General features: G+C 50.4%; 1 protein-coding gene across 8 annotated transcripts in view; it reads right to left on the reverse strand.

The window, feature by feature from the left end:
* Positions 1-196: 196 nt before the first annotated feature.
* AGAP1 (ArfGAP with GTPase domain, ankyrin repeat and PH domain 1) overlaps positions 197-22,284 on the reverse strand; it is a 624,335-nt gene continuing 602,247 nt past the window's right edge. For all 8 annotated transcript variants that reach the window (XM_039469755.2, XM_039469754.2, XM_039469753.2 and 5 more), the window contains 2 exons: positions 10,681-10,936; positions 197-7,900 (listed from right to left, as the gene is read on the reverse strand). In XM_039469755.2, the coding sequence (XP_039325689.2) occupies positions 7,697-7,900; positions 10,681-10,936 (460 nt within the window). In that variant the 3' untranslated portion in view covers positions 197-7,696. The remainder of the gene's footprint in view (positions 7,901-10,680; positions 10,937-22,284) is intronic.

Here is a 22,284-nt window from a genome sequence, read left to right on the forward strand (position 1 = left end):
TTCCAACTACCAAAGCGTGTGCCGATTCCCTGGGGCCTGGGGCGATCCCTCCCGGCAGCAGACAGAGCCCGTTTTCTCTCTGATTTAGCTTGCCTGAGCTTAGAAACACAAGTATTTGTGACAAATTAGCAACACCACCACCACCAAAAAAAAAAAAAAAAAAAAAAGAAAAGAAAAAAACTCCACAGGAGCAGCGTAGATGTATTTTCATTTCTTTATTAGAAAGAGGCCTCTACCTCATAGCCGCCTCTCTCTGTTACTTTACACATCTTTTTCTTTTTCCCTTCGAATACTGTACAGTGGACACAAAAAAATCCCAAGGCAGGAAAATACAAACTGACATATTTAATCAAAACAAGATCATATGAAATAACAAGCAAAATGAAATTTCTGTCAATGGTTTAATTACAGTACAAACAATATAAATAAAGCATCATTGAGTCATTGTGAAACATAAATTTGCTGAATGAGGTAATAGAAAACAACCAAAAAAATAAAAAATAAAATAAACCCATCTGTGGAGAGACCCACGCTGCCTTCCATCTCTATACACTATTTACAGAAACAGAAAGCCGGCTGCAGGCTGGGTTGGCCTTCCCTGCCTAGAACTGCATCTCCGTTGTCACCTTTGACCTGCTCCGGCTCCCCATTAGGAAATACACCCCCGTGGTAAGATGAGAACCGAATTCCAAGCTGGCAGAAGGGAAGAGCCAGGGCGGGAGACCTGGCCCCGGGACCGGATCCACCCGCCCCTCTCCAGGCTGGGCCCCACAAGGGCCTCCCCAGCGCTCAGGTGCTCAGGGCTGGGACGGCTGCAATCTGGAGAATTAGATGTATTCTAGACACAAAAACCCATTAAGGGGGGAAACTGATAACTGATGCTTTTCAAGTTTGCAAGAAGGAATTTTTTTCTAACATTATGGTGCTGGTCTCTCTCTTCATTCTTAATGCCATGAAGCAGCTTCTAAATGCACTCTGCCATCCACCATGCCAGTGCCCACCCTCTCCAATCACCTGTGTACCCTCAGATCAGCCGTGCTGAGACCCTGCTTGGACCCCTGGGGTTGGGCGAGGTCCCTCATGTGCCAGCCTGAGGATGCGTGAGACCCGCTCCCTGACCGGCCCTGGCTCACGATGCCCTTGGAGCCTGCCTTCTCTGTTCTCCCACCGAGAGCCCAGGCAGGATGTGCATTTTCCCAGGCACCTCCAGGCATGTCAGGGGACAGCCCAGGGCCGTGGTGCTGGGCTGCCTGCCAGTGTCTGTGCAAGGCCCATTAGGATTCCATGTGCCTGGACCGTCCTTCCTCAAGTCATGAGGATAGCCTCTGCCATCCTTGCGCCCAGCTGCTGACGGAGTGGGCTTCCAGTGTGTTCTGTTTGCCACAGCTCCCCAAGCAGCTCAGACACTAGCTTCGTGGGCCACTGTGAACCACTCAGCACCAGGGAGACGAGGGTTTAATCTCATTTAGGGGCAGCTGTTCCGAACAGCTGGTGTGTGATGGGGTTGGTTCCAGTGGGAAGAGTTCCCTATGCACTAACACCTCATTTGGTTCCTTTCTTTTACCTGCATCTGAAGACAAAGGTCATGGAGTCTCCCCCATGGCACATTCTAGAGCAGTCCAACATGGACTTTGACAAGGAGTGTTTATCACATGGCTTCACCATCCTCGGGTCGGGGGGTGGGGGGTGCTCTGTACAGACGCCCTGTGCCAGGCCAAAACGAAATGCCCTGTGCCAGACCAAAATGAAAAACAAGCCCTGAGCCAGCCTCTTTCACATTCATGAGGGCATCCTGTTTCGGGCACATGGCACAGCTGCCCAGACTGGGTGTCCCAAGGCCGGATGCCACAGCTGCCCGCTGGTCTCACCCAGCACCCATGGGTCTGAGCTCTGGGGCTTCCAGAGCCTCAGACAAGAACAGTTCTACCCAACAGGCGCAAACCCGCAAACCAAATGCTGCCATGTTACACCAAAACCAGTACCTCTCAGAGAAAGACAGGAAGGAGGGGTTTTCGGATTTACGTTTGCTTACCGCTGCTCTGGGAGGGGGGGTGTTTACTATACTGGTGAACCTAAATACTTTCTCATACAACTTGCAGATTTAAAAAAGACTTGTTGGTTTCACAGAATCCCTTTCCAGAATCACCTGCCGACGACGCACACATGTGATTTGAAGAAAGCCACAGACGTACTGATTAAATGGGGGCAGGGGGTATTAGTATTTCAATAATCTATTTAAGGGCAGTACTTCTAAGGGGAAAAAAGTTTGTGTTTTGAAACAGTAATATCTAAGTAAATACTTCTTTCTTTATGAAGAGGCAAGGAGTCTGCCAAAGGGGTTCCTGTCTAATCACAGACGGGCATTGGCCATTTCTCTCTAATCACAGTGCAGCACCCCAGGGGCCAGCGATCACAATTTCTCCGTAACTGTGTTGGAATACCCATCTGAGGACTGTTTCTTTATGATCCAGCCACTCTAAGAAGATACACCTGTGCCCCTCTCTCCCCCTCATGATGGGAGTAAAGCTCACATTTCGTCGGAATGTTCATGGTTAAATGACAGAGGATCCATCCCCATGGGACACACAGCAGGGCCGGGGCAGAGCTGCCCATTGGGCTGGGAAGGGCGGGGGGTCTCCCGGCCCCACTTGCTGTGGATGGTGCCACGCCTGAGCGTGCTGGCCTGGCCTGGCAGGACGGGATGGCATTAAAGATACATGACTGTAAGGGCTCTCTGAAGAAAGCCACTCAGGAATCCCAGCGCGAGCACGGAAGGTGGGAAATACACGCCTTGAAGCCAAAGGCCCTTATTTAGCTTTTTGGGGAAGGATGGAAGTGACAATCATTCAAGATGTGACTTCACAACACGTGAAAGCCCCGTCCGAGGCGGCAGCTGGAAATAAATGCTATTTCCTTGGAAGGAAAGAGGTGTCTCCAGCACTTTTCTAACTGAACTCCTTCCTGACTGCTTTTTGATTTGCTTGCTTAAAGGCCATAAATACAACCCTGCTGAGTTCTAGAAAAGTCTCCACAACCATGTTTGGGGGGGTGAGGGGCAGAAGCAGAGCGGATGCCATGCCGGGAGAATCGGCCTATTTGGGTGCAGGGTTTGCTTTCCAAACACCTCTGCCTCCTGAGCAGTTGCTGAGGCCTGATCACACCCATCTCAGGAGAAGTTACATAGTTGCCAGGTTTCCCAGCTGCCGCGGCAGGAATGTGGATTTCCCCTCATTTCCAGAACATCCTAAATGCAGGGGGGGAAGAGATGGGAGTCCTGGGCGGCACGGGGACCCACAGAGTCACTCTCGTGGGGTAAGATGAGCCTACCAAGTTCAGGCACGAGACACACTAGGAGGCTGGGGAGGGGGACAGAGGGCAGGGCCTGCAGCCATGCGTGGCCGGGCCAGCCCAAGCTCCGATTTCAGACGGGAGTGGGGAGCGCCAAGCCAGGCCCAATGAGTCACTGATGGCGACGGGAAGGTGGCATCTGAAGGGAGGGATGCTGCCCACACTACCACCACAACAGTCTGTGGGCGAGACGGAAGAGGCGGCGTGGCCCTGACACAGCCCCCTCGAACAGCACCAGGGTGGAACTTGGCCCCTTCTTCGCCTCCAGAAAATCAACCTCAGACTACAAAGCAAAAGATACATGTTGAGAAAAGTGGGCAGGTTCTGGAGGGGCTCTCAGGGAGCAAGGGCCTCCTCCTGAGCGCCTCCCCGATCCTCTGATGCTGTTCTCCACATGTGGAGGCCCACGGCAGGGCACTGGCAGGCTGAGGAGGCCCCGGGCTCTGCTGGTCGCAGTTGGCACATCTGCCCATCATGGCCTCCCTGGGACGCAGGCTGGGGGCCAGCGTCACCAGCAGAAAGGTTTCCTGGCATGTGCTCTGGCTTTGGTCCCATCAGTGTTTCTGTTCTTAACAAGAGCTCCTGTTTCCCCGGCATCCTTCCCTGGGCCAGGTGTGAGGCTGACATTTATCACACTGGTTCGAAACCTCACTGCACCCTGCAAGTTTCACAGATGAGGAAAAAGATCCCAGGAAGCTGGGTGCTTGCCTAGGGCTGGAGGGATGGCAGGGCCGGGTGAGCCTAGGGGTCCGTCTTTCTCATCAGACCATGTTTCTCCCTAGTGAGGTTAGAGACAGCTCCTATGCAGACATAGGTAATGGCCCCAAGTGTGCAGATGTCACAAACACCAGAAGAGTGGTATCTACGGTGGATGGCAGAGGCCGGAACCGTGCAGCCCTCATCCGGCCGGGCCAAATCTCAGAAGAGGGAGCTTCCATGCAAGGCTCTTATGCTGAAAAGCCACTGCCCAGAACTGGCCTGTGGACTGGGGTCCCGAAGGAAATGCAACTCAGTAAGATCCTGCCCTCTTCTATGTCTAATAACCCCTCGAATGCCAAGCAACCCACTGCCTTCACCTGCTTTTCCGACGCATACACACCTGGGAGACAGGACAGTGCACCTGGTTTTGGGGCTGATGACTCAGGAACTTGTCACTTGCCCACCCTCGAGCTGCTCATTTCCTGGGATGAAACAGACGGACCAGGGACCAGGACTGGAGCGCTGGGTTAGTTAGGCAAACCATCCGCCCACCCCAACACCTGGGCCAGAATCACCGCGTCCTGGCCCCACAGGCCTCCCGGTGCAGCCGGGTCTGCCTGACACGTTCCCCCGCTGCAGTTCAGTCTCCAAGAAGCTGAGTGTGGGGGAGCAGATGTGTCCAGCTCCCCATGGGGTGACATGGGCTGCTCCAGTGCCTCCCCTGGCTGGCTGCTTCTCATCAAGGGGGAATTTTTATTCTGCACAGGAAAGGTTAGGTGGACCCTGCGCTGGTGATCTCCTGTCACTGTCACGCCTCAGAACTCAACATGGAAATGAACAAGGAAACTCGACCCCCTTCTCAAAGGAGTTATTCCTAACTCTGCCGTCGGTCCTTGCCTCTCCCAGCCTTGGTGATAATTAGCCTGAAAGTTGGAACCAGAGTGTGGTCAGCAAAGGAAGGACTTCCGGTTAGACACTGAAATACGAACAAATTAGCCACCCGTCTTCTTTATTTGGAAAGACCCTCAAAACTGCCTTTCCTTCTGTCTGCTACCAAAACTTGGGCCCTAGAAAGCAGCCGCTGAGTGGCGCAGATGGATGTCACTGGGAGTGGCAGGGGAGGGGCTGTGTTTTCTAAGGAGGAGTCACGGCGTCCCGTGTGGGCCAGGCTGGGGACCAGCAAGGGAAAAAACCAATCTAGCATTCAGGTTGTGGAAGGCAAAGTGAAACGAGAAGTCATTTGGGAAAATATTATATTATAAACACATAGAATAATATGTACACACTCATATACATCCCGAAGAGAAGCCGCAAGGAATTCCGTTTCTTCTCAAAAGAAGGCTTCACTATGATAAAGCATTCCTATAGTGGGGGTTGGCTACAATGAAATAATTTAAGAACTTCATTTATACTAGATCTGTGTTCACTACAGAGCGTCTACGGCAAAGGCTGTGTGGAGGCGAATGTGTCTAGTGGATCAGAACACGAATGCCTTCTTCAAAAATAGGCAATGACCTTTCTTCTCTATTCACATTAGACAATAGCGACACAGTGATGAAACGCAGACTGAAAAGCCGAGTGGCAGGACGATGGGACTGTCCCAAGGTTCTCAGACGTGTGGCTTCCGGACCTGTTAGACTCTCAGATATGAGTGCTTTCCACTTAGCTTTGTTAAGATTAGAAATTTCCAGGAAACACTTACCCACATGTAAATTCTGTGTAAAGCTTTATTTTTTCCCCACTTACTTTAATTTTTTTAAAAAGTGAAAGAAGAGGAAAAACTCTTATAAAACATAAGGTTTAATATACGAGAGCAAGGAACACGCCGGAGGCTGCCAGCGCGCGTGGCTTTGTGTTTCTGTGCTATGGAGTCCAGTGTCCTCGTCTTCCATCGTGACAACCCTTCCCCACGCTGTCATACTGCCAACGGGCTCTGGGCAAAGTCACCCCATTTTCTTTCTAACCTGGGGGTGCCATGGTTTGGCTGACTACGTTTGATGACCACCACTGAAGGCAGCTGACTTTGGAAGCGGCCGGGTACTCGCGCAGAGGGCCAGGCTGCCAGGTCAAGGTCGTCTGGTTCTCAAGAGCCAGTCTGTGCCACAGAACCATCGGCAGCTGCCTTCCTAAGGCACCTCGGTCCGGCATTCAGAAAACCACCCCGTCCACCAGAGCCCCTGGGTCTTGGTTAGCAAAAGCCGGATCTGATCTAAATCATGCTTTCAATCTCGAGAAATCACATTCCTTCTCTTCCCTTTCTAATATACTCCAGTGTGCCTTTTTTTTTTTTCTTTCTCGATTTTAATAAGCAAATCGTACCACCATCTTATTCTGAGATGTTCCTTTTTAAAAGCTGTAGATCACATTAATGGAAGTGTTTACTGCTGGGAATATTTTCCATGTACAATGATCTGTAACCCTCTTATCTCAACTAGTTGCACATTATTAGTTCACATCCAGTTCAATTTATAAATTAAGAGAGGTGCCATTTGTCTGTACAAAAATCAATGCATATTTATGAACTTCTTTTATTCAAATATATTTTCACACATCTGATCTAAATACATAATACAGAAGCCTGTGTGACTTGGGCAATGCGGCCCAGGAGGGCCTGGGACGAACACATCCACTCAGCAAAAGGACATAAAATCTCTCCTATGGTCGGAAAAAATAGCCTTTTGTGTATTTACTTAGTTTACGAAATATGCTCCAAATGCTATTATTTGCTGAATCTGTGATTTCCTTTTGAATTTCTGAGTTATTCTTATTTATTTTTCCCATTTTGTTTTTGCACCAAAGAGACCGCTGTCAAATAATACTCAGCGACTGATTTCCTCTCTTTGGACTGAAAAATTAAACAGATACTAAATTATGACAGTGAATTTAGAAAGGAGGGCTCCAAGGGCTTGGAAGAACATGTCTGGGATAATATGATGCTTCTAAGAGTATTGCAATCACATCGTGGCAATCACCGGAGCGTGCCGTGTAACTACCTCCTCGGCTAATATGCTTTCTTCTCGGTGATGACTAATCATGTTCTATTAAACAGCAGTAATGCTGGAAGAACTCAACTATACAAGTGTAATGAAGCCAGTATTCTCCCTGGACAGATTAGCTACAACTGATTTGACACATACCATCATAGGGGCTTCAAACCTGACAAACTCTGTGCTTGCTTCTGATTTATGCCGTCAAGCTCCTCAGAGAAGAGATGGAATCCAAGTGTTCCGTTTGGTAGAGGTGAAATGTACTCATGTGCTTAACTGCCAGTTAAGGAAAGTTGCCCCTTCTCCTTGTTCCTCGCCTCCCCTCCCCCTCGCGTCCCCGTCTCTTGTGCCACCAGGACCAGGGTCCTGCGCCGTGTGCTATCATCAAAGAGCCGAGGCCCGACACCCTCTCCTGTTTGTGGTTTAGGGGAGTTTACGCAAAGGAGCCGCCGCTTCTGCAGTCTCCCGGCCGCCTCTTGGCCCCCCGAGGATGTCCAGGTTTTGTGATTTTGTCTGGGGTGAGGGTGGGTGGGTGCGTGGGAGGAGGCGACCACCAGGAAGAGTGAGGGGATGCGACGGGACTCACGTGCTGCGACTTCCGAGCGAGTGTGCGGTGAGGCTGCCGCGTGCCAGGTGCGGCTGGCGGGGGGCACGGCTGCCCCTCAGATGATGGTGGGCACCCTCCCGCTGCTGTTATTCCGGTTATTGTTTCTCCTGGACAGGTTGGGGGTGGCCATGAGCACGAAGCGCTCGTCGGGGCAGCCGTACTGCAGCAGCACGTCGATGCACTCCTGGCTGGAGGCCTGCCGGGCGTAGGCCAGCGCGGTGTTCCCGTGGGCATCGCGGGCCATGACGTCCACCCCGTACTATGGAGGCAACAGAGCCCACGTTAGTGTCATACAGCCTGTGATGAAGGAGAGGGCAGGGAAGCTTTCTCTCAGCTCTCGCACCCGGCTTGTGCCGGGACGGCGGGGCCAGCTACACAACTGGCTGGGGCGCTGGAACCCGCTGGAGGCATCCTGCACCTGTGGCCAGTGTATCCTTTTAAGGAAAGAACATGTTTTTTTTTTTTTTTTCAACTGAAAGCCCCTCCTTCGTGTAATATTAAGGATATTTTTGGGATAACTTTAGTTTTGCTGTTTCTATTTTGACTTTCCAATTGCGCAAACAAAAAAAAAATTGTTTTGATCTCAGAGGGAATTTTCATTATAAAAAATACATAAATAAGAGTGCAAAAAAAAAAAAATCACCCGTAATCTTGCTATTCAGAGATAGCCTCTGTGAATTAGTGTATTTCCTTCCAATGGGTTTTAAAAAGAAATCTAAATGTATATATGCACAACTGAGATAAAACTATACAAGTAATTTGTATCCTTTTTTTTTTTCATTTTTTACCGATCACTCTACTGTGAGCATTTTCTTACATCATTAAAATGACTCAGAAGTAACGGACAAGCTGCAGCGGCTTACTTCAGCCCAGGAGCACAAGACCAGCCTGAGCAATGCAAGGAGACCGTGTCTCTACAAAGAAACACCTTTAAAAAAAATTCGCTGGGCATGGTGGTGTGTGCCTGTGGTCCCAGACACTCAGGAGGCTGAGGTGGGAGGATTGCTTGAGTCCAGGAGGCAGAGGCTGCAGTGAGCCGAGATCACACTGCTACACTCCAGCCTGGGCAACAAAGTGAGACCCTGTCTCTCCACCCCAAAAAAGCATGATGCATGCTAGTCATACGGTATTCCACCACAGAACCCAATTTGGAACTCTCCTGTCACCTGTGGAACATTAGGTAAAAATTGTCACTGGAAGAAACAGTCGTTGATGTATGTCCTCACATGGAATCTTCCTCAGGGTCTGTGATTAGTAAGTGATGATTAGAAGGGGGAAGATTCCAGGTTAAAGTACACAACATTTTTAAGCCTTTTGCTCATGAAAAAGAGTGAATTCACTTCCACTTCAGCCAACTCACAATGTGTGGGACTTAGAGGCCACTCAACAGAATGGAACCACAGCTGTCAAAGCAATTTTTGGGCAATTTGGGAAGGAAAGATGGCCTGCAATTTATAACTGTGTACCCTCCTCCCACCAACAATTCATATGTTTAAATCCTGACACCCAGTACTTTAGAATTGTATTTGGAGATAGAGCCTTTATGGTGGTATAGAAGCTTAAATAAGGTCACAATAGGGTTAGTATCTAGATGAGAAGAGGAAGAGGCTGAGAGTGGAGGCTCCTACTTGTAATCCCAACACTTTAGGAGGCTGAGGTGAGAGAATTGCTTAAAGCCAGGAGTTCAAAACCCATGGGCAATATAGTAAGACATTTACAAAAAGTTTTTTAAAAATTATTATTCATGAGGGTGCATGCCTGTGGTCTGAAATACACGGGAGGCTGTGGTGGGAGGACAGCTGGAGCTCAGGAGTCTGAGGTGACAGTGGGCTATGATTGTGCCACTGCACTGTAGCTTGGACAACAGAGCAAGACTGTCTCAAAAAGAAGGTGGTCAGGGAAGGAAAGATCTACCAGGAGCGAGTGCAGAGGAAAGGCTGTGTTCTCGCAGGGAGAAGGCGGCCGTCTGCCAGCCACGGAGAGGCCTGGGTGGAAACCATCCCTGCTGGCCCTTTGATCTTGTACTTCCAGCCTCCAGAACTGTGAGAAAATAACGTCTGTTGTTTAAGCACCCTGTCTGTGGTATTTTGCTGTGGTAGCCCTAGCATATTACATTCGACTCTTATTTGTATTACATCACGTGTTGACTGATGAGCAGAAGTATCGGAGGGCTTCTGGTGTAGTATCTGTACATCTCATCTCTGTGCACGCTCTACTGCACCCATCAAAAAAGTCCTATCAAAAACATTCTCCACGTGCTGCTGTGCTGACCCATCCTGACTTGCGGGTGGAGACGGAAGAGCCTCCTGCTGGGTGATCCACCTCTGGGTGCTGCCCCCAACTCCTGGGCACACACCGGCCTTCTCTACCTGGGGAGCCTCCCTGCAGGCAGCTTTCTGCCTGCCTTGGGTGGGGACCTGCGGTGGCTGAAGCCCCAGGGGACCACAGGCAGCCCCTGTGTGGGCGTGGGCTTCTCAGACACAGCCCCCAGGTGGCACAGGCAGGACTTCCCAACAATCATTTTATCCTTCTCTTTCGCTCATTCAAGCACTGTGACAAATGCTTCAATAGGAACGTAAAGAACAATTTTCCCCAGTAGAAATTAATCAGAATGGTCCAAAAGAAGCCCTTTGACAAACTCCTACCACATCAAACCTCAAAGCTTACGGTCCGGTATTTCTGGGTTAAGTGAATAAAAACACCAAAGGTTTGGAAAAGGGGAAACCCTACGAACCCTGCAGTTAATACACCCCCTTTCCCCCAGAAGATGATGGAAATGAAAAAGTGGGACACCCCCAACCCTGCTTGACAAGGGGCAATCCCAAACGTGCAATTTCCGGAAACTCCGGCACGTGCTGCACACGGAGGACCGACTGTCTCTCCACAAGGTCCTGCGCACTTCAATCTGAGTTTCCCATTACGAGCTCTTCCCACTTGCAGACGGAGAACAGCCTTCTGCCAGAAAGATGCCCACGGAAGCAGAACAGAGCAGAGTGCCCCCTGCAGCCCCATCCTCTGCCAGGCGTGCCCGCCACCTACCCAGATGAGGAGCTGTGCCAGGACCACGTTCCCCTTGCGGCAAGCCAGGTGCAGCGCCGTGCGGCCGTCTCCCTCCCCACAGGTCTCGTTCACCTCGTCCCGGGAGCCGTGCGCCAGCAGCAGAATGGCCGTCCGCAGGTCCTCGTCAGCGGTGGCCCGCAGCAGGTGCTGGCCCAGGGACAGCTCCGTGCAGGGTAGCGGGGCCAGGAAGAGCTTCTGCTCGTACTTGGCACGAATCCACCGTTCCTTCTCTTCCCTGCAAAGAGCCATCAGACAGGTGCGGTCACCATCAGGCGAGAGAACAGGGGAACCGAGAGGGAAGTGAAACAGCAGAAAGCAAGGGTCTTCACTCAGCACAAAGGCCCCTGGGGGAGAGGTTAATCCACCTTGACAAAACAGTATCCTCACCAGCAGCATCAGTCCAGAAATGCAGGTTCTCAGGCCACGCCCCAGATCCCCTGAATCCAAACCTCTCCGGGCATTTTAACAAGCCCCGCAGGGGGGTCTAGTAGCCCCCAGCTGTGAGAGCCGCTGATCTGAGGCTCATACATTGCCTTGGCGCTCTCCATTTCTGCCACTTTTCATGTAGAAGCCGTCCTTGGAAAGAAAGCAATCAAGTGAGGGCCCAAAGCCGTGGCCTTGGATCAGCTGCTCACACACCCCGACGTATGGGGGAGCCACCCTACTGCCTGGGATCCGCAAGACGGAAGCATGGGCTCCGGGGCTGAGAGCTCAGTTTCACTTTAAGCAAGAAAGACTCTATTAAGTCAGGACTGTAGGACACCTGGCTCGAGTCAGAGGGTGGGGGACAGCTAGTGCGCTCCCCACACCTGGGGGTGACCACCTGCTCTTAGCTCCAAACTCGGAAACAGGCGGTGTGTGGACTTCCTGGGTCTCCAAACCATTTCAGCTGCAGAAAACACGGCAACAGACCCCCGCGGGAGAGGGCTGCGTCTCCAGTGAGGAGGTTTAGAAGGGAGATGCAGCTTTTGAAACCTGCATATACTTGGGGATGGCTTAAGCGGAGGGGACAGACGTCAGGAATTCCTTAAATGACAAAGAACGGTGAGGTTTTCTGAGGGAAATTGTTCCAGGGCCTGGGAAGCTGGCAGGAAGCTCCTGGAAGCCAGAGCTGAGCGCAGAGGCAGAGAGGACGAAGCTGCGGAGGGGTGGATGGGGCCTGCCCCCACCCCCAGCATCACAACCTGGCCGGGGTGGGGCTGCTGGAGCTGGCCTCCTCTACAGGGGATGGGGACCCTGATACACATCTGTGGGGAGGGCTGAGGAGGAGGAGGGGACAGGATGACACGAGAAGCTCAAGAAATGCAGGAGGACACCGGAAGCGAGGTATGTTTATGTTGACCCAAAGGAAGGACCCCAGGCGAGCCGCTCCTGTACTCGGTGGCTACTGATGATGGTTTCTGGTTTCTCAAGAAAGTGTGAGAGATATTGAAAACTCAAGACTCTGCTGCGCAGCTAGAGGGGAAAAAAAAAAGGTGAGGTGGTGGGGGGACAAGAAGTCGTACAGACAATGTGAGATTTTACAAGGAGCCCGGAGCAGAGCCCGGCTAGGGAAGTGCTCCCAGCCGGCCTTTTTGACGAGGATGATGAAGAGAAGAGGCCGGGCATGATGGTTCATGCCTGTAATCCCAGCACTTCGGGAGGCCGAAGTGGGCGGATCACCTGAGGTCAGGAGTTTGAGACTAGCTTATCCAACATGGCGAAACCCTGTCTCTACTAAAAATACAAAAATGTGCCAGGCGTGGTGGTGGGCACCTGTAATCCCAGGTACTTGGGAGGTTGAAGCAGGAGAATCGCCTGAACCTGGGAGGCGGAGGTTGCAGTGAGGCGAGGTTGTGCCATTGCACTCCAGCCTGGGTGACAGAGTAAGACTCCATCTCAAAGGAAGAAAAGAAGAAGAAAGAGAAGAGAAGAGAAGAAAAGGAAAGTAAAGGAAAGGGAAGGAAGGAAGGAAGGAAGAAAGAGAAAAAGAAAAAGAAAGAAGAGAGAAAGAAAAAGACAGACAAAAGAAAGAAAAGCCCTACATGTAAGAAGGGTCCGCATTACCCACAGAGACTTCAATAACACGCTGATTCACAATCACCCCCTCCTAAAATTCAGAAGTTTCTCCAGGGGAATAATCAGAGTACACAGCTACAAACGACGCGGAGAAATCACTCAGGGCTTCTGCGAAAGTCTAGAAAGAAAACTCATTACCCGTGACATTTTTGCTTCCGAAGCACAGAGGAAAGGCCTTGTTTACACCTTTTACCCATGTTTACACTGCACCTAGTGATCTAGTGTCGAGTTAGCCCTAATCTGTTTTTAAATACTTAGGCAAACAAATTCTTCCAGGAGTAAATCTGGATTAGTTTTGCTTCACTTCCTGGTACATGTGAGTGACCCCAGGGTGACCCCCGACTCTTTTCATTTGGAGATTTCCAGGACAAACATTTGGCTACAGCTGAGAACTGACACCAGCCCCCAAAACGCAGCGGAGGCAGCCCCTGCACCCCACTAGGGCAAAAACACACGCACAAAAGCACTGACAGTGTCTGGGAAATATGGGTTAAAGAGACAGACAAAAAGAGGTAGTTCTGATACTACTTTAAATACCTTATTTAAAATGCATTAAACGTTTGTTGATGCATTTCATAAATCACAAAAGAGAAGGAGCAAAACGTGAATTAAATGAAAAGGGATGACGGTGAAGGGCATGTCCAGATTTTCAAGTTCCAATTTGCTAACTCTCATTTTTTGGTAGGCATTAAAATCACAACTATTTTATTCCACTCTGATTGATTTTAAGAGTCGTTGCCAAATCACCCAGGGATAAACCAGAGAACTTAACATAGTAGCTCCAGTGCTAACTGCAATTATTCAATTTTCTTTTATATTTGAACACCCCAGCCAAAGAATGAGTACAAACCTACGGCTCGTGAACCTTTGGCTGTGTCAGTACGCTCTCCCCGGAACTGCTGGACTGACTCACATCTCACCCCAAGCTGACACACATGTGATGAGCTGTTCTTCACTTTTAAACATCAGCATTGTTGATACCACCTTAATCCTGCAAGAATGGCTGTAATCAAAAAAATCAAAAAACAGTCCACGTTGGCATGGATGTGGTGAACAGGGAACACTTCTCCACTGCTGCTGGGAATGTCAACTAGGATAGCCTTTATGGAGAACAGTGTGGAGATTTTTTTTTTTTTTTTTGAGACGGAGTTTCGCTCTTGTTACCCAGGCTGGAGTGCAATGGCGCGATCTCGGCTCACCGCAACCTCCTCCTCCTGGGTTCAGGCAATTCTCCTGCCTCAGCCTCCTGAGTAGCTGGGATTACAGGCACGCGCCACCATGCCCAGCTAATTTTTGTGTTTTTAGTAGGGACGGGGTTTCACCATGTTGACCAGGATGGTCTCGATCTCTTGACCTCGTGATCCACCCGCCTCGGCCTCCCAAAGTGCTGGGATTACAGGCGTGAGCCACCGCGCCCGGCCTGAGATTTTTTAAAGAAGCTAAAAGCAGAACTACCATTTGATCCAGCAATCCCACTACTCAGTTTCTCCCCAGAGGAAAAAAAAAAAAGAAAATACTCATACAGGCATGTTTATAGCAGCACAATTCACAATTGTAAAATCGTGGAAACAACCCAAATGCTCATCAGTAACAAGTGGATAAAGAAACTGAGAGAGAGACATATACACACACACACACATACATATATACACATATATGCATACATATATACATATATATACACATATACATATATGTGATGGAATACTATACAGCCATAAAAAAGGATGGATTAACAGCATTTGCAGTAACCTGAATGAGATTGGAGACCATTATTCTAAGGGAAGTAACTTAGGAATGAAAAGCCAAACATCGTATGTTCTCACTGGTATGTTGGAGCTAAGTTATGAGGACACAAAGGTGTAAGAATGATGTCATGGAGTTTGGGAATTTGAGGGGAAGGGTGGAAGGGGTGAGGGATAAAAGACTGCAAACAGGGTGCAGCGTACACAGCTTGGGTGATGGGTGCACCAAAATCTCACGAATCACCGCTAAAGAACTATCTCGTGGCTGGGCGTGGTGGCTCACGCCTATAATCCCAGCACTTTGGGAGGCTGAGGAGGGTGGGTCTCTGGAGGTCAGGAGTTCAAGGTCAGCCTGACAAACATGGTGAAACCCCATCTCTACTAAAAATACAAAATAGGCGGCTGTGGTGGTGCGCACCTGTAATCCTACCTACTCAGGAACCTGGGGCAGGAGAATCGCTTGAACCCAGGAGGCAGAGGCTGCAGTGAGCTGAGATTGCACCAGTGCACTACAGCCTGGGCAACACAGCGACGCTGTCTCAAAAAAAAAAAAAAAAAAAGAAGAAAAAAAAAGAATTTATTCATGTAACTAAATACCACCTGTACCCCAATACCTTATAGAAAAAAATCAGCATTGTTTAAACTATGTAATAAAAGGTGGGTCCAGGTTTTGTGGGGCTGAAAATGTGTACCATTCTGGAAGCCTCCTTTAAGAGAAAGATTCCAGGATTCTGTACATGAAGTTAGGAAGAGGGCCTGGAGGAGGACCGTAGAAGGGGCAGCCAGCCCCTAAGGTTCAGGCTTCCTTATCGAAACTACTGCAAGAGCTGGAGCCGGTGATTCGTCAGGGCTTGAAACCCTCTAACAATTCAGATACAGAAAACGGGGTTTCGGTATTGGAGACTGTCATCTCGGAACGCTGCAGAGAAAGGAGGTAAGCACCAAGTCCCTTGGTGACTCCTTAGCAGGATCATCCTCCCCACGGGCTCCACGTCCACGTGACCTCCTCTCTCTCCACCACCGACGCCCCCAGATCTGTTCCTGCAGCTTTTATCACTTGATGGAACCAAAGCTCTTCACCCAAACTTCCTGTGCTACTTAAAAACAGAAGCTTTCAGCTGGGTGTGGTGGCTCACGTCTGTAATCCCAGCACTTTGGGAGGCCGAGGTGGGTGGATCACCTGATGTCAGGAGTTTGAGACCAGCCTGGCCAACATAGTGAAACCGTGTCTCTACTAAAAAATACAAAAATGAGCTGGGTGTAGTGGCACGTGCCTGTAATCCTAGCTACTTAGGAGGCTGAGGCAGAAGAATTGCTTGGACCTGGGAGTTGGAGGTTGCAGTGAGCCAAGATTGCATCATTGCACTCCAGCCTGGGTGACAGAGCGAGACTCTGTCTAAACAAAAGAAAGCCAAACAAAACAAAACAAAACAACAACAAAAAACCAGAAGCTTTCAATGCTGACTTCTGAGTCCTTTGGGACTGCAATATTTCATTGTTTCTTCCGATACTAGGAGGTAGCCAGGGAGTCAGGGGCAGCCACTGGGCTTTGTGCCTGCATCAGAAGTGATTCTTGTTAGCAGCTGAAATTTAACTAGTATGAAGACAGGACTCAGACAAAGGCAATGGGCTATTTGGGTGCTAATTCAGCAACTTCATGCATGTCAGCCACCTGCTGTGACTTGAAGCCCACCTCCTGTGGCTGTTCCCTTCCTGATGGGGGTGGGGGGGGGCGTGGGAAGCTTACTTAGCTCCCTGCACTTTCTTCAATGGCCAAACGCAGGGAAACGAAATCTCACCAACGCTGAGCTCAAAGGCTGCACTCTGAAGCAGTGGAGACTGCGGCTTACGTGCCTGCTTTTTTCTAGGTAGGGGTGTAGTCTTTCTAATAACTTCTTGGACCCTCCTTCCCTCATCTGTCACATGTGGACAGGATGTCTACACCAGGCAGGACTGTTTTGGGATTTGAGATCACACATGTGGATGTCAGCATGGCCACAGTGGTTCCCCTGCAAAGAGTGGCTACTGTTAGGACTGACGAGAACAGTCTCTCTGATAATTCAGCATGATGGTAAGCACACAGCTCACAGTAGAATCGACACATGTAAACAAAGTGCCAGGGGCCGCGGGTACGGAAGGCCTGCTGGGCGCTGGGGGCTTCTACATCATGGCTGTCTGTATACATGAGCCTCATGCGACTCTACGTGCTCGGCATGGTAGGGGGGCCGCTCCTGGCCAGAGGCCTTGCCAAGCCTGCTGGCACCTTGTGAGCTCCCCCAAGGGTGCAGAGGATGCCGAGACTCTGGAGTAAGGAGGAGTCTGGCTGGTTTAAATGACCTCACAGCTGTCAGAGTCACAGGGGCAGCATGTGGTTGGCTCCAGCCCATAGCCTTGAGATGTATAAAGGCTTCTTGGATGTTAGAGGCTGAGTCATGTCCCACAAAATTCACATGCTGAAGCCTTAACCCTCAATGTGGCTGAATGTGGAGATGAGGTCCTTCAAGGAGAGAATTAGGCTTCAATGACACCATAAAGGTAGAGCCCTAATTCAATACGCCAGGTGCCAGTATAAGGGGACAGGACAGTGGTGATGTCTCTCTCCCTCTGAGCGCACCCGGAGGAAAGACAGGACACGGGAGAAGGTGCTGTCTGCAAGCCAGGGAGAGATGTCTCACCAGAAACGAACCCTGAAGGCACCCTGACTTTGGACTTCCAGCCTCCCGAACTGAGAGATGTGAATGTCCCGTGCTGAAGACACCCACGTGTAATATGCTATATGGCAGCCTGAGCCCATGCACACTCTAGACAGCATCCTCCATCTTTCTCACTAGTGTCTGCATATACAGGTCACACGTGACCAAGGGATAGGCTGACAATGGCTTCTTCTCAATGAGACTCTTCCACCTAGAAGCATCTGCCCTAAGAAGCCACAACGTCAAAGCACACAGACCCAAATGGTCACTCGGATGCCTCGATTCTACTTCTGGGATCCCCGGCTTGCCTCGGCCAAGCCTTTCATTTTCCCCAAGGAAGGCCAGTTCAAGAGCAGGCAGCTGGCAGTAGATCACCTCCCCTCATTCCAATCCCCGGGAGGACCACTGCTCACAGCCTCCGTTAGCTAATGAGCTAAAAAATGAATTATTGGCGCGGCCGGCCGTCAGCAGAAAGGAGGGGGCCCAGTTCCTCATTTGATGCGGTGCTGACACACCTTTAAATAAATCAACTACAGGAGAGCGAGGGAAAAGGAGGGAATGGGCGACTCCTTGAAAGAAAGGCACTGACCCAATCCCCAAAATAAAAAGAAAAGGTCCATTTCAGGCGCCACCGCATTTTGTACGTGCTAAGTGCTTCTCCTCCTGTCTAAAAGAAGGCGTCTTTTGTAGGTGGCTCTTTACCTCTCTCTGGGCCATGACAGGAGGCCATCCACAGGGACAGCCAGGCGCTGAGCCATCCATGGGGCCTGGGTTGCAGGAGCCGTGAGTTTTTCGAGGTCTGCGCGCTCGTAGACAGACACGCTAGATTGCAGCCTGATGGGCTCTGGCGCATCTGAGCTTAAGGAGTGGTGACTTGGTCAAGGTGGCTTCCCTGCATTTACCCCAGAGACAATTGTCTCGGCCACTCTCCACCTGCAACCCACATACTTGGTGCCTGCCATGCCAAATCCACCACATGACTCAACTGGCAAGGTGTTATCTCCCCGTCATCAGAGCACTCCGTGTGGGGGTAAGGATGACAGTAATGGACTTTATTGATCATTCCTGGTAACACCAGACTCTTAAGGGGACCCCGAGCATGTACAAACTCCATATCCAATGAGGAACAAGATGCACATGTGATGGCAGAGCCGTGGCCGTATTTTGAGAAAAAAGAAAGGCTGCAGGAAAGAAGAGAAAGTCAATTTCATTGCAAGTTTCAAAGGGAGAAAAAGAGCAGAGAACTTGGAACTGACAGACATGGCTTTTCCTTCTTTGAAACAGAGCAAGAAGGAAGGAAAGACCCAGAGAACTTTTCACCATCCAGGCCAGACAGGGCTGCAGAGTGGAAGCAGGGAGGCTCCCAATCTGGCCCCCACCTTCGGGACAGGTCTGGGGCCATGAGGTTGCCAGCTGGCAGCCTGGCAGGGCCAGAGTTCTCTTCTCTGGATAAAGATGGATGCTGAGCTGCCTTCAACCTGCCCAGGGACCAGACTGAGAGAGCGGGAAAGCCCTCGGTGTGTGTGCCTGTGAGTGTGAGTGCCCACTCCCGACTCCTGGGCTCCTGAGCTTGGGTCGGGATGCCCACACTGCTCCCAGCTTGCCCAGTGTCATACAACTCCCAGAGCCTGCAAACAGAAAGCAGGTGCTGCACAGATGGCATGACCGCCAACCCAGCAACGACAGATCCAAGGTAGAGTCAAGAACAGATCAAGAGGGATGGGATGGAGGGGCATTTATGTTTACAAGAGAAAATGTGCAAATCAGGGTTGGGGAGAGAGAGTTTTTATTGCTTTTCTTTTCTTTTTTTTAATTGAGATGGAGTCTCACTGTGTCACCCAGGCTGGAGTGCAGTGGCGCGATCTCGGCTCACCGCAACCTCCGCCTCCCGGGTTCAGGTGCTTCTCCTGCCTCAGCCTCCTGAGTAGCTGGGATTACAGGCACCCACCATCACACCCGGCTAATTTTTGTGTTTTTAGTAGAGGCAGGGTTTCACCATGTTGGCCAGGCTGGTCTTGAACTCCTGATCTCAAGTGATTTGCCTGCCTCGGCCTCCCAGAGTGCTAAGATTACAGGTGTGAGCCACCACACCCAGCCTCTAGAAAGCTTCTGTTTCAATCTCTGCGGCAAGGACCCAGGGTGGGGGCCGATCGTCACATGCAGGCTGCACCAGGCTCTGCCTTGGGGTTACAGGTCCTGGGGTGAGAGCCTGTGGGGAGACCACATGGGAGCCCAGGGCTGCAGTGTCCGATGGAGAATACGCCTAAGCAGGACCAGTCACGTGACTGATGACTATGATGAAAAGGGAACAACCGTGATGGTTTATCTGTCCTCAAGTGACTGAGGGATGCCAAGGGTGGGTCTGTGTGTTCCCAGCACTTCACACCGTCTAATACTGGGATTGACCTTTTCTCCTTCTTCTTCTTTTTTGAGACAGGGTCTCACTCTGTCGCCCAGGCTGGAGCGCAGTGGCTTGACCAGGGCTCACCTCGACCTTCTAGGCTCAAGCAGTCCTCTCAACTCAGCCTCCCAAGTAGCTGGGAATACAGGTGCACACCACCACGCATGGCTATTTTTTGTCCTTTCTGTAGAGACAGGGTTTTACCATGTTGCCCAGGCTGGTCTCAAACTCCTGGACTCAAGTGATCCACCTGCTTCAACCTCCCAAAGTGCTGGGATTACAAGTGTTGAGACACGGTGCCTGGTCTTCTCTCTCTCTCTCTTTTTAAAGGCAGGGTCTTGCTGTATTGCCCAGGCTGGGTCTGAGCAGGCTAGACTGCTTTGGGTTCAAGTGATCCTCCTCCCTCAGCCTCTCGAGTAGCTGTGTGTGTGCCACCATGCCTGGCAAAATTTGTGTGTGTGTAGAGATAGCAATCCTTCCACCTCGGCCTCCTGAGTACCTGGGTCTATAGGCATGTGGCACCATGCCCAGCTGGGATCAGCCCTTTCTCATCTCAGTAACTGGAAACGCTGCAGTGAGGGTGCCTTCCCTGCAGGATGTATCAATGAAGTCTGTTGTTTGATCACTGCTAGTGTTTGTGTCACCCCCAGATCCATTTGCTGAAATCCTAACTCCCCAAGGAGATGTTATTAAGAGGTCGGGCCTAGGTGGTGATGGCCCTGCCCTCATAAATGGGATTTAGTGCTCTCATAAGAGGCCTGAGAGAGCTGGTTTGCCTTTTCTACCACATGAGGACGTAGAATGAGGCACCCTGTATGAAGCAGGGACCAATCCCTTGCCCGACACCGTCTCTGCCGTGTCTCTGTCTTGGACTTTCCAGCCTCCAGAACCGTGAGCCAGACATTTCTGTTGTTTATAAATTACCCCATCTAAGGTATTTTGTTACAGCAGCCCCAGAAGACTAAGGCAATAATAAATCTAGGGCTTCCTGCATAATTTCTCCATCTTTCTTTACAATGCTACTTGTAGGTGATCGCTCAAGGACATATATTTATATAAATGTAAAGAGTCACTATTAAAATAGACAAACTCTGTTATATAGACTAGGAAAAGTATCAGTAATGTTCATAGCCAATGCTTACCCAGTAGCTGTGATGTGCCCACCGAATTGAAGCTTTTTTGTTTTTTGAGACAGGGTCTAGCTTTGTCATCCAGGCTAGAGTGTAGCGGTGCAATCATAGCTCACTGCAGTCTTGAACTCCTGGGCTCAAGTGATCCTCCTGCCTCAGCCTCCCAAGTAGGTGGAACTCCAGTTGCATATCACCATGCCCAGCTAATTTCTAATCTTTTTTTTTAGAGAGAAGTGGGTGTTTTTCTTTTCTTGTCTTTCCTTTTGGAGACAGGGTCTCTTTCTGTTGCCCAGGTTGGAGTGCAGTGGTTCCACGAGGGTTGCTCAGGCTGGTCTTGAACACCTGGCCTCAAGCAATCCTCCCACCTTGGCCTCCCAAAGTGCTGAGATTACAAGCGTGAGTCACTGCAACCAGCCCAGGCTGAGCCTTTTGTATAATTATCTGGTTCAATTCTGACAACCCCTAGTGAGGAAGGTCCTATTCTTACCCCGGTCTTAGAGGAGAAAGTCAGTGGTACAGAGATGGGGAACCCTGCCCAGGCCCCCCAGCTGGGACAGCTGACGGACTGGCTGGCCTGGCACTGCCTGACCTCCTGCTCAGGGATCTGATTCCTCCCAGATCAGGAAATGTCTTCCCATCTACACAGCCACCGCCTGGGCTTCCAGACTGTAGGTGGATCCACAGTGCCATTCCTCTACTCTCTCCCTGTAGCCACCTCAACACTTGGTCCTGGTCTCTGGCGAAGGGTTAGGCAGGGTTTGCTTCTGAGAAAGCAAGCTGTGGCCCCAGCGGGGCAGCTATAAGCTGCACATGGGTGTTGTCATGAATTAATGGAAATAAAATGATGTAAAAAACACAGTTCCCTGAGACACATTTCAAATACTTTACATAAATATGTGGTTGGCAGCTGCCACCTTGGGCTGCTGAGATCCAGAACATTCCCATGGCTGCTGGTCTAGAACACCGACACTGTCGCCGATCAGGACATGTGCCACGGCTGCGATCGAGAACGTTTCTGCCATCACGGGGATGCCTGGATCCAGTCACCTCAGGTTTTCCTGCCTCCTTTGCTTCCCTATCAACATTATTTGTAATTTACTATTATAAATTTTTACAATAATTACAAAGATTAATGATAATTGATGGAATTTTAGAAAGAAGAGAAAGGAAATCAGTAAAAAGGAAAAGACAAGTCATATAGATAACCAGTTCCCCAAACAGAGGTGCTGCCCAGGCATGCGCGGCCCAGGCGGTGAGGCTGACCAAGCAGCTGAGTCCCAGAGGTGGCCCTGGTCACGGCGGGTGGCAGTCATCTATGCACTGGCAAGTCCTGGTCAGTCATGAGCAAAGGACAGACCGAGACCTCCGGGGACACCTGGAGAGCCTGGCAAAGTCACACGTAGACGCGACCACCTCCAGAAAGAAACGCTGCCTTTCTGCAATGTCCCATCCTCTGTTCCTCATGCATTTGAGAGCTGCGAAGATGTGGTCACACACAGCCACCCGCAGCCGTGTTTTGGTCCTGGCAGGGAGGGCTCAGCATGTAGCCAAGGGGT

The sequence above is a fragment of the Saimiri boliviensis genome, chromosome 5 (genome assembly GCF_048565385.1).
Source record: "Saimiri boliviensis isolate mSaiBol1 chromosome 5, mSaiBol1.pri, whole genome shotgun sequence".
Taxonomy (NCBI): domain Eukaryota; kingdom Metazoa; phylum Chordata; class Mammalia; order Primates; family Cebidae; genus Saimiri; species Saimiri boliviensis.